This window comes from Conger conger, chromosome 1, assembly GCF_963514075.1.
Source record: "Conger conger chromosome 1, fConCon1.1, whole genome shotgun sequence".
Lineage (NCBI taxonomy): Eukaryota > Metazoa > Chordata > Actinopteri > Anguilliformes > Congridae > Conger > Conger conger.
This window is the reverse complement of record NC_083760.1, coordinates 35090868-35103551: the sequence shown is the minus strand read 5'-3', so window position 1 is coordinate 35103551 and position 12684 is coordinate 35090868. Positions and strand designations below refer to the sequence as shown.

At 40.6% G+C, this 12684-nt stretch overlaps 1 protein-coding gene across 6 annotated transcripts in view; it reads left to right on the top strand.

Annotated features, from left to right (window-relative positions):
• ahi1 (Abelson helper integration site 1) overlaps nt 1–11640 on the top strand; it is a 29493-nt gene extending 17853 nt beyond the window's left edge. For 2 of the 6 annotated variants that reach the window (XM_061230996.1, XM_061230985.1), the window contains exons 15-27: nt 334–452; nt 1022–1152; nt 3161–3301; nt 4915–5105; nt 6134–6179; nt 6500–6582; nt 6907–7006; nt 7692–7753; nt 7840–7923; nt 8005–8167; nt 8318–8412; nt 8899–8978; nt 9181–11640. In XM_061230996.1, the coding sequence (XP_061086980.1) occupies nt 334–452; nt 1022–1152; nt 3161–3301; nt 4915–5105; nt 6134–6179; nt 6500–6582; nt 6907–7006; nt 7692–7753; nt 7840–7923; nt 8005–8167; nt 8318–8412; nt 8899–8978; nt 9181–9364 (1479 nt within the window). In that variant the 3' untranslated portion in view covers nt 9365–11640. Of the gene's footprint in view, nt 1–333; nt 453–1021; nt 1153–3160; nt 3302–4914; nt 5106–6133; nt 6180–6499; nt 6583–6906; nt 7007–7691; nt 7754–7839; nt 7924–8004; nt 8168–8317; nt 8413–8898; nt 8979–9180 lie in introns of those variants that run through there. The other 4 variants (XM_061231004.1, XM_061231013.1, XR_009708029.1 and 1 more) reach the window with 4 other exon arrangements.
• The last annotated feature ends 1044 nt before the right edge of the window (nt 11641–12684 follow it).

The window sequence follows — 12684 nt, the reverse complement described above, 5'->3', positions numbered from 1 at the left end:
TATATTCTGCATATTCACTGTACAACACATCTGTACTTAATTATTCACTTTTATTTTATTTGTCATTTGCATTATCTGCCTTTGCACAATTCATCTGTCTTTGCACTAGTAACTGTCCAGTTCATCTTTGCACTCCTCTCATCCTATGCATTGTATGCAAACTTATATCATATAATAATACTATCATAATACAGACAGTAATACTGCACTATTATAATTGCATTTTTCTACTACTATTTACATTGCTGGATCAGATGCTACTCCCATTTGATTTCCCTAGTACTATGTACTATTTGCAATGACAATAAAGTTGATTCTGATTCTTTCCCATAGGAAATAGAGGAACCTGATTTGAAGGGTGTTCCTGTCAGCATGCTGGAAGTGCATCCAAATGGACGTCGTCTCCTGATCCATGCCAAGGACAACGTTGTGAGGGTCATGGATCTGAGAATGTGAATATTCCAGGGCTGGGATCTATTTAAATGGAAATTAATTTTTGTAGGAAGTCCGTTGTCCTTTTGTTGTGACATTATATACCAAGACAACCTTCACTATTAATTAGTGTGGGGATGGTTGGTGCTTGGTTCACTGTTGTCAAAGGACATGTACACATTAACAAATACAGATATTTGTATGGAGAATATGGCTACACCTCCAAATATTGTTCTTTTTTTAAGCTTGCTTTTAAACGTATTCTTTAAAAAGATTTATTTTTATTTTCCTGTTTTCATAGGGGTATTAATTAATATTTGTCCGTGTACTGGCCCTCAAGGTCATTTATGTACTGATGTTTTTTTTTCTTCTCCGTGATAGTTTATTAAATTAACTATCAGGTAGAAAAACTGCTTGGCGAGAGATTCCACTCACCTAGTCCCTGGGATAAATCAGTCCATGATTACAGGGGAAGAATGAAAACCAGCAGCACAACTGTCCTTGAAGACCAGGTTTGACAAAACCTGCTGCATGTATTGATAAATCTGAACAGCCTAACTGTGTGTGTGTGTGTGTGTGTGTCCTTCAGACTGGCTGTACAAAAGTACATTGGAGCAACAAACTACCGGGAGCACATTCACAGCGCCTTCACCCCCTGCGGCAGCTTCATCTTCTCAGGGAGCGAGGACGGCATGGCCTACGTTTGGAATGCTGAGACAGGTCAGGCCCCACTCTCAACAGAATGCTGCAAATATTTTAAAATACATTCTCACGGTCAGAAAAGATTGCAACACTTGATTTATACATTATTGTATGGCCACATTTTCAAATTATTGTCACTTTCAGATATTGCAATATTTTGTTTTGATTACACACCAACCCAAAATTACTTGAGAGCAAATACAAATATCTATCACATAATTTCACAATTAATTAAAAAATATTAAAATAATGTAGAAGATTGAAATTTCTAAAATCTGACTGTTTTAATTCAATTTGACTGTTGATGGTGGCCATTTTCCATCACATTACATTACATTACATTAATGGCATTTGGCAGACGCTCTTATCCAGAGCGACGTACAACAAATTACATACCCATAACCAGGGATAAGTGCGCTGAAAGACCTTAGAGGGAAGTACAATTTCAACTGCTACCTGTACAACAAAGATAAGGACCAGAGCCTATTTGAATTTTATTTTATTTTAAACGAACAAATAAACAAACAAACAAAGCAAAAGTGACCAAACTATCCAAACACTGCTTACCTACCCAACTAAAAATCCCGATACAAAAAGTAAATCACAAAGACAACAATTAAGGTTCACAGGGAGGTAGGGAGGGACGGGGAGAGGTGCTGCTTGAAGAGGTGCGTCTTCAGTTTGCGCTTGAAGGTGGGGAGAGATTCTACAGTTCTGACCTCAATGGGGAGTTTGTTCCACCACCGTGGAGCCAGAACAGACAGTAGTCGTGAGCGTGAGGTGGAGGTTCGGAGAGGGGGAGGTGCCAAGCGGCCTGTGGAGGCTGAACGAAGAGGTCTGGCAGGGGTGTAGGGTCTAATGATTTTTTGAAGGTAAGCTAGGGAAGACCCCTTAACTGCTTGGAAGGCTAGCACCAATGTTTTGAATTTGATGCGAGCCATGACAGGCAACCAGTGGAGGGAAGTAAGCAGGGGGGTGACGTGTGAGTATTTGGGAAGGTTGAAGACCAGACGAGCTGCTGCATTCTGGATAAGTTGGGGAAAAACATTCTCTGGTCTGATGAGACCAAAATTGAACTCTTTGGGCAGAACTCCAAGCACTATGTCTGGTGAACAACAGGCACTACTCATCACCTGGCAGCATCAGGTGCTTCTAAGTGGCAGGGTCAGGGAAACTGGTCAGAATTGAGGGAAGGATGAATGCAGCCAAATACACAAAGGTCCTTGAAGAAGCTGGTCCAGAGTGCACACTACCTCAGACTGGGGCGATGGTTCCCCATGACAATGACCAGAAGTATGCAGCCAAGACAACGCTGGAGTGGCTTTGGGACAAGTCTCTAACTGTCCTTGAGTGGCTCAGCCAAAGCCCAGACTTAAACTCCGTAGATTAAACATCTGTAGAGAGACCTGAAGAGGGCAGTTCACAGACGCTTCCCATTCAATCTGACAGAGCTTGAGAGGAATCCAGGTGTGCAAAGCTTGTAGAGACTTGCCCAAGAAGATTCAAAATTCTAATTGATGCCAAAGGGGCTTCTACAAAGTACTGAATTTCTGGTCTAAATACATAAATAAATTAGAGATTTTAGTTTTTGTTTTGTCACTGTCATTATGAGTTATTGAATGTAATTGATGGCCAAAAATGGCAGTTTTATCAATTTAAAATTTAATCTAAAACACAATAAAGTGTGCAAAAAGTGAAGTGGTCTGAATACTTTCTGAAGCACACTGTATTTCTGGGAGAATGTGGCTTAAGTGGGTAAATAATCCCTCTAAATGGGAAAAGCACCTAATTAAGAAAAATGAACAGCCTAAAATTCTGGGATTGCAGCTGTGGTTGGAATGGACACCAGCATACAAAGTAAATTCACTAAATAATCATGAAAGACTGATTTTTGTTCTGAATATTGGTTAAAATAGATTATTTTAACATTCCCAGTTGCATGCAGAAGTCTTTTGTACGAACAAAATTATAATTTAACCCAGGATGTGTTACTGAATGAAGCACCGTGTCTTTGTTGGGAATACAGGTGACCAGGTGGCTGTGTACTCTGAGCTGTGCTATCCCACACCCCTGCGGGATGTGGCCTTCCACCCGCATGAGAACATGGTGGCTTTCTGCGCATTCGGACTGAGCCAGCCCGTGCACGTCTATTTGTACGACCGCAAAGGTGTGTTGGAAGGAGCGCTGCTGTACATGTTGAATTACAGCTGAAAAATGTGTCCAGAGCATGTTAAGCAATGATTAAGACTCTGTTTTGACCTATCATGTGTTACTTGTGGCTCACCAGTTTGAACCAGTCATTCTTCTACAATGAAGAGTCTAGGTTTTGTACGAACTTATGAGTGGTTGACAACAAATGCTAGCACCACCAATAATGATGAAGACTTTATGCTTCCTTCAGTATGGCAGCTGACATTATTTGCATATTTTCTTTTTAGTGAAAAAGGCAGGAAATGAAATTAATCAGCCGTAATGATAAGTTGTGTCAGCACAGATATTTGATAACTGCAACAGTCCTGTATATGTCTACGGTACTTCAAACGGCATTTACTCAACCCTTCAAAGATTCACATTATAGCTACATTTATACCTAGCTAGCTAGTATGATTTCTAGTATTGGTGACCAGTCACACAAAGGCAAACAGTACATTTGGCTCGGTGCCTTTTAATGATGTAAACTGAAAACCGACAGATCTTTCCAAAAACCAAGAAAAAGGCCAATCTGGCAACCACAACTGCACAAAAAAGAGCAAACAAAACCCACAAAAGAACCAGGCACTACCATCCACCAACAAACGCAACATAGCCCACAAAACAGTCCTCCTTTAGGCCTTAAAGGTACAGTATGTACTTTCGGACTCCTAACGGTCAAGAGAGGAATTGCAGCAACAAACAGCCTCAAACCACAACATGCACTGTGGAGAATCTTACCTATTAGTGTCAGTGTATGTAGATAAACCCTATGGATTTAACTAGAGTGGCTAAATTAGCTACGGTAGCTAAAAACATAAATGAATTAAACCCATTCGGATTACCTTGCTACTTGCTTGACCAACGTGGACCAATTTAACAAAATTTAAATACACAGTCGCCCCTACTGGCTAGCTCCATGGTTTCACCCACAGCTGCTGCTGAGACATAACCAGGCATAACAGTCCCCCGTTGTTTTCATGTTTATTTAGAATTTAGAAAGATTCAAACTTGAAGAAGCTAGCCAGATTTGTACATTAGCATTGTGTCTCCCCATGTCTCTCCATTAATCTGCAAAATTTAGAATTTTGAAGTCATTCGTATTTATTTATTAGTCGACAAACATGAGTATAAAAAGTATTCAAACCTCAAAATGACCGACAGAATGAGGGTCTTGATCTGATGTTGGGATCTGATGGATTGAAATTATTTAATTGAAATACATCCATAGAAAGTATTAATGTTTCAAGCTATTTTTTTAGGGGTGTCCACAACATAGTAATGGCGTAATGTTGCCATACCATAATCCGCATTTGCCGAGCCAGTGGTGATTGTAATCCACCTGCCGAATGGCATTTTTATACTATATTTTTATACTATATTTTCTATAGTTTTGAAAATGAACAGATATCAAGGTTAAAAAATAGCTGTTTTACATTGGAGAGCTGACCAACTACAATATGCAACATTATGCAGTTATACAGTATTACCATATTGCCCAGGGTCTGCAACCCTGGTCCCATAGAGCTACAGAGCGCTGCTTTTTGAGAATTTACGTGCAAAATCACATTTTTGTTTGTTTAAATTCAGTTACCCAGATGGAAGTGGAGAGTATGAAAGGGATGAACAGGACTGGCTCAGTAGACACCGGAACGTTGCAAACCTTGTCGAACGTGGCGACCTTCCAGGACTCCACTGTGACTGCTATGGATCGATTTGCCAGCACGGCACGCATGTCGCTGAAGATGCAGCACGTGAAGCAGAAGCTCGACTCTGTTCTCGTAAGCATTTTTCAGTTTGAGCAGTTTATTTCCCATGCATTGTCATTATTTGATCAGCAAATCCGTAAATCAGTGAAATTGTTGTTGTTGATGTAAGTGAATGCAATGGTATTTTCTTCTTTATAAACACTTATTATTAGTGTGATTGAGAAGCAACTGTTGTCTGAAATTGAAGTGTATTATTATTCCACTATTTTTTTATGATGGCCTACTCCTCCCACATTTTTTTACATATCGACACCAAACCAACCAGAATGTCCGGCTTGGTCCAGAATGGTGTGCTTGTTCATAGCTTTTCAAGATTCCCATTATTTTCTAAGATATTTCCCATAGGAATCAATGGCGGAATGTTCAGTTTCTAGGGTGATGAGAGATGGAATTTAAATCCTTTGCCATGTTTCTGAAATCGCCATTACTCGCTAAATTTTAAGACATATATATATTATATTTACAGTATATTTATATAATACATTGAAATGTTCAGCGTTTCATGCTGATTCTTTTGGGTAGTACTTACACATTTAGAATTATGAGCATTTGTTTGAGAACAGCTTTCTTTTCACTCTAGTCTCACTCTAACGGACATTCTGCAGTTCAGCCAAACCACATTATTTTTGCAAATTAGCTGTGTGCTCATGGGAGCCTGTGATGTCACAATAGCCTATGCCCCCTAGTTGAGTGCATATATATACTCAGTGACCACTTTATTAAGTACACCTGTAGAGCAGCTTGTAAATGCAAATATTTAAACACCATAGTATTAGCCGTAGTCCACCGATTTGCCGCAGTCACACAGATTTTCCTTAGGAAATGCACATCTCTAGTTATTATTATTATTATTATTATTATTAATACAGGGTAGGTTGACTGAGCACACATGCACTTTTGCAGCAATGCACTGTTAATGTCCCCTCCAGGTAGCCTAACCTGCATGTCTTTGTATTGTGGGAGGAAACCTTTTTATTTTACTTGGCAGGAAACCCTAGCCAGTGATTAATACATTCATTGTCGGTTTCTTTACATTTTAGAATCCTCGTCAAAACATTTCAGCAGTGGACTACCGCTATGATCAAGGTATTTTTAATGTGTTAATTTCAGTTTTATGGGATTTTCTCCTGGGTGGTACTTAACAGCTCCAGATAAGGTTAAGGAGATAAGCAGATGATAATATGATGTGTGTGGGGTTATTGCAGTGTTGGCCTTTAATGACTTTCCATAGAGAGAGGCTCATAAAGCTGCAGCAAAGAGCAAAGTAACAAATATACCAAAATTAAGTTGCAGCAAAATTGTGGAGTAGATGCTACCATGATGTTAGTTAGTAACTTTAGCAAAGACAGTTGAAGCCCTTTTCTGTTGAAATTGAGCACACCCTGTGTGTGGCAATTGTGCTTTAGCAGGTGGGGGTTCTGACATTGGCTACTTGGGGCAGGTCCCTCCCAATCTCATGACTCCTGGAACCAGTGCACTCCGCCACACCGTAAGTCATCTGGCCAATTGGAGCACGGTGACATATTGTTCATATCCTACTTAAATTTGTTCTCAGAGTTTTATCGTTGACTGCCACAGAGGGACCATGGGGATTTTTTTTTCATCCGAAAAAGAGTTTCAACAATCTTACATTGTAGTGAGGTATTCCTTTCCAGCTCTCCTGAGTTGCTTATATGAAATGTGACTGGCAAAACACTGTATGATAGCGCCTTTGATAAGAGCACTGTAAATTGAATTATTAAAATGTGTGTCACCAAGATGACACCAGGCCTCCATCACAGGCCCTCCTAATATTTGCCTCTGCTACTTTCAGATTGGCACCAACCTCTCTCTGCCTGTTCCATCCCTGCTCTCCCCTCACTCCAAGCTCAATTTTTCTGGCTCCCTGGCCCCTCGTCTTAACCCGCAGCCCTGTGAGTAACATGGACACCCTCCACTGCCGCTGACTGCCCTCACTAGAGACTGATCTGTGGCTGTCTATGAATCAACTGGGTTTAACCCTTTCAGTCCCAAGCCCAATATGAATTGGCTCCACCCAAATCCAAAGTGTTTTGGCCTTGGTTGAGAAAATTGAGAACATTTAATAGGGTTTTTATAGGGGCAAAACAATTGTATAGCAGTCATCTTGATTGGTTGAAAAGGTATGAGGAAGAGAGTGCCATATGGCACACTTGGGATTTGACGGTTGTTATGCTTGAGTGCCATATTGCACTCTTGGGAATGAAAGGGTTAAATAATCAAGAACAGTGAAGGCTGAGCATTTTCATCAATCAACAATGTTTTCCTCTCTTCGGCAGACCTGGCAATCCACTCTGTGATTTAAGATGTTTATAAAGTTTAGGGCAGGGTTTCCCTACCTGGTGCTGGAGACCCACAATACCATCCTGCTTTTTGTTGTAAATGGATCACTTTGTGTAAATGGATCACATAATGACAAAAACCAAGAGATCCTGTGGTTCTCCAGGATCAGGATTGGAGAGCCCTAGTTGGGTTATGGTTATTATTAGACTATTCCACGCTGCTGTCTGTATGTCGGAAAGGTTGCCAGGAATGCAGTGGGCTTGCTTTCAGCAGACTGATTCTGGTGTTTTCCTCTAGTTGCAGGTTTTAGTCCCGTTGGGCAGCGATTCACCCACGCACCATCTCTCAGAGTTCAGACGGTATGATCCTTTTTGTGTTACTGTCTTGCATTTTTTCACATTGACTGACAATTACAGCTGCTCTGAATCTGTGATCTGAAATATAGGTATACAGGTTTCTTTTCCCTTTTGAACCTGACCAGGCATCTTCGGCTCTTCGAGTGGAGGCAGATGCACCGGTCCAGCAGACAGTGAGTGCATACTTTGTTGATTTCACACACCAGTCACGATTCTTGCCGAGGTAAATCGGTCCCTCTCACCCCTCCCTCCAGGTGGTGTCCCTGTATGACTACAGCGCCAACCGTTCTGATGAACTGACAGTGCGACGCGGTGACGTCATCTGTGTGCTGTATAAGGACAACGACAACTGGTGGTTCGGCCGCCTGGCGAACGGACAGCAGGGCTATTTCCCAGCCAATTATGTGGCTGACGAGGGTAAGCGGACGGCCATTGTTTATGTTGACCAATGGGACGAGCACTGGCGTGCTTGTCTGGCTCTAAGGTGTCTCCATGGTGGCCATGGTGACTTCATTGTACATCGCTCTGGATAAGAGCGTCTGCTAAATGCCTTGTAATGTGTTTCAGGGGGGCTGGAGGCAGAGCTGTGTCATGCCGTCGAGGGAGAGTTTGTGCAGGCGGAAGAGCCAAACCAATCAGCTGATAGATCCACCCCAACAAAGGTAGTGCATGATGTTGGAAAGGCAGGGCACAGATGCTGACTGACTTGTTATTGAGTATTCAAAAATAGTAATTGAATTAAACTCATAATTACATTACATTACAGTTATTTAGCTGACGATTAGAGTCAGCAGTGTGGGGTTGAGGGCCTTGCTCAAGGACCCAACAGGTGCATGGATCTGATCTACACGATAATGTGATGATAATGGTAAATGCACAGCTTTTACCATTTACCATTACAATTTCTTTACCTTATGTTTAATGATAACATTGTGTTGTCCTCCTCTGACCCTGCTGTCTGTGTCCTTTACACAGTGTGTATCCTCTCCTTTGATCCTGCTGTCTGTGTCCTTTACACAGTGTGTGTCCTCCTCTGACCCTGCTGTCTGTGTCCTTTACACAGTGTGTGTCCTCCTTTGACCCTGCTGTCTGTGTCCTTTACACAGTGTGTGTCCTTGTCTGACCCTGCTGTCTATATCCTGTTACAGGTGTCGGCTGCTGTCAGCATTTCAGGGGAGCTCAAGTTTATTTCAGAGCAGGACACTGACTCTGAGATACCCATCCCCACGTGAGTCACAGGGCTGACATCAGCTCCCATTAAACTCATCATGACACTTCTAATAATGTGTGTACATGGCTAATACAGGTATGGTTTCGGAAAGTCATTTTATTTGTTTATGGTTGTGGAAAAGAGTTTTGGGTATGATGTGCTGGTAGTACAAGATCTTCCGTTCCTGAGTCCCTGTTCCTATTCATACTGTGTGTTTTAGGGTTCAAAAAAAGAAGAAAAAGGTGAGGAAGCCAGACACCAACACAGTGGTCACCCTTATGACCTCAGCTGTGTCTGACCCCAGTGTCTCCAGCACATCCTCTATGAGGAGGAAGACCAAAACTAGGGACAGGCCCATCCCACAGAGAGGACAAGCTAACACCGCCTTTGAGCCAGACGGCTAAATAACCACCAACATCAGCAGTTCCCAGGCTGTGACCGATGGAATCGAATATGTCAGTGATGGAACGTCAAAGCTCCATGAATCACAGGACAGGGTAGTTGTAGTGTCAAATACTGGCTTGGTTGAACCAATAAAAATACAATTCTACCCATAGCAAGACTGAGTGGTTCAAGTCATGGATTTGCTCTGAACTGATGTTGTCTCCACCCATTTTGGGTTCATGAAGCCTCACTCTCCCATCACCAGGATTTAACTTAAGAAAAAATATATTCTAAAGAAAGTCTTACCCTGATTTCCAAGTTGTGGTCCATCAAAAAATATTTTTCTTCAAGGTTACAGAATGACCTATCTTAAGCCATGAGGTGCGTTTTCCCTGTGTACTAAAAGCTGATGGAGATTATAAGAGCCACTATAGTGCGGCTAACTGTTAAGTAATGGCAGTCCAGTTTAAAATATGGGGTACATACAATTGGGCACCTGTAGTTAAAATTTCTGTTACAATGAATGTGTATGTGATCAAAAGCAAATTTGAACTCTAAATGGTACAGAGTTAAGCATGAGACCTTTCTGCAAATTTTAATTTTAATTTTTTTTGTTGAGGAATTTTGGATTGTTTTTTGTTACTTTTTAAAAAGATGATTACTAAGGCCCTGATGATTTCCTCATTCCAGGGCTGAACTTTTAATTCTGTAGTAACTGCATACCTTCTGAAGTATCCAACTGCAGTGGCTGTGCTGTCCGGAGTTAACAACCATGGTTTAACAAAACAGTTGTCCAAGGATTTCAGAATGAAGATGGTTCCACCAAGAAGGAGAAGGCTACAAAAACTCAATGTTTCAAACTACCTATTTCCACTGTCAGAAACATTATTAGAAAATATTCAGAAGAATATTTAGAGGTGTTCTGCCAGGAAGAATGGGGAAAAATTGAAAAGCGAGAATTGAAAAACTATTAGCAACTACAGGAAGCGTTTACAAGCTGTTATAGTTGTCAAAGGAGGAGTTACAAAGTACTAACTGACAGGGTTCCCAGAACCTTTTCACATCCCAGAGCCTTTTTCCTTTTTTTTCATTATTTTGAGACTGTAAAATTTTTTTTAAGTGATCTTGCCTTAAAATGTGAAGAAATGTGTCATGTTTAACATTGTACCATTTAAAGGGTAGGTTCACTTGTATATTAATTGTAAAAGGCTTTTTGACCAGGGGTGCTCATATTTTTGCACACTACTGTATACAAGTTACACTATATGTGTACTTTCTTTCTTTTTTGTGTACATTTTTTTTGTGCATTAATTTTATATAGCTCTTTACAATATAATGCAATACATTTTATAGAGAATAGTTATATTTTGTATCAATTTATGATTTACATAATGTACACTAAAGACAGGAGGTTGCATTACTATTGAAGTAGTTTCTCATTTTGGCACTTGATTTATTTTTTGCTATATATGTACATGAGGAACATAACCTTTTGTCTTTTCAATGTTACATACACTCACTGAGAACTTTATTAGGAATACTGGGTAGGGCTTTGTTCTCAAAACAGCCTCAATTATTTGTCCACAAATGTTGAAAGCATTCCTCTGAGATTCTGTTCCATGTTGACATGGAATTTGTGCAGATTTTTCAGCTGCACATTCGTATTGCGAATCTCCCATTCTACCACATCCCAAATGAGTTCTATTGGGTTCAGATCCGGTGACTGGGAAGGCCACTGAAGAAGATTTAACTCATTGTAAAGTTCATGAAACCAGTTTGAGGCGACTTTTGCTTTGTGACATTGTGCATTATCATGCTGGAAGTAGCCATTAGAAGATGGGTACATTGTGGCCATGAAGGGATCCACATACCCAAATAGGCTGTGGGATTCAAGCGATGAGATCACATTTTTCCCCCCATTCTGATGCTTGATGTGAATATTAACTGAAGCTCCTGACTTGTATCTGCATGATTTTATGCCTTGCTCTGCTGCCACACGATTGGCTGATTAGATAATCGCATGAATAAGTAGGTGAACATACTGTTCCTAATAAAGTGCTCAGTGAGTGTATTTGGACAAAGGATTAGCATATCATGCTACAGAGCAGATTAAGTAGCAGGCATCTTTGGATTACAGAAGGTTAATTAATATTTGTTACCAGATAATCGTGCAATTTGTATTTGGTCCGAACATTTCAGAGATCTTATTTATTTCTGTATATATGAGTCTAATAATTGATTAATGTTCACAATTCTGTGAAATAAAATCCAGGAGGAATGACAATATCTTGAAAAATGTGTAGTTTTTTTTTTTTAGGCCTTTTTCAGTTTTATTGGACAGTATATAGTATAGAGAGACAGGAAGAATGGGAGCGAGAGAGAGGAAGACATGCGACAAATGTCGGACGGTCGGATTCGAACCGCCGACGTCGCGGCTCGCAATGAGCATGCGGTCAGTGCTCTACAGGCTGCGCCACCGAGACACCCCAAAAAATGTGTAGTTTTTGACAGCTTTTCTCAAAATTTGGAATATCCTGTAATAATTTTATGCTTGTACCATCAATGCATTCTACCATCAATTAGGTCAGGGCACAGACAGGCATGCTGCTTTGGCAGACGTCAAACACCATGGTAACACGCATGGTACAAGAGATTGTGACTGGGCCTGTTCTTTCTGCGTTTAGCCCACCCATACAGGCGCTCTAACAGTATATATTCATGTGTATCTCCTGTGATCCTCTTCTTGATGGGGCCTGGAAAATAATTAAGCATTCTGAATTACAGCAGGTGTCTCTGTAGGCCAGGGGTCTCAAACTCCAGTCCTGCTGGCTCTTGTGATTTTCTTCAATCAGCAGCTAATATAGGCCTTGGAAGGTATGCAGACTCTTAAGCCAATGAATGACTTAAGAACTTAAGTGAAGGAAAACCAGCAGACAGTAGCCCTACAGGATTTGAGTTTGAGATCCCTGCAATAAGCGTTCAGAGTTCAGCAATTAAATAAGTCAGAAGTTCTTATTATTGGTCCCAAGCATAACTGAACTAATCTGTGAAAATCTTGGTTCCCTCACTTCAAATGTCAGACCTGTCTAGAATGAAAAATAACCCCAAGATTCCTACAATTTAAATCTGGACCAACATGTAAAAAGGTAGTCCAATCTTGCATTTTCCAAATAAGAAATTTTTCAGAAATTAGATGTTTTTTCATCTTTTAGCAATTTGGAGAAAGTCATTAATGCTTTTATTTCATCACGATTGAACTACTGCAATGCACTTTATACATGTTGTAGCGGTCAGTCAAATCTGCAGCTAATCCAAAATGCAGTCGCTGGACTTAACTAGA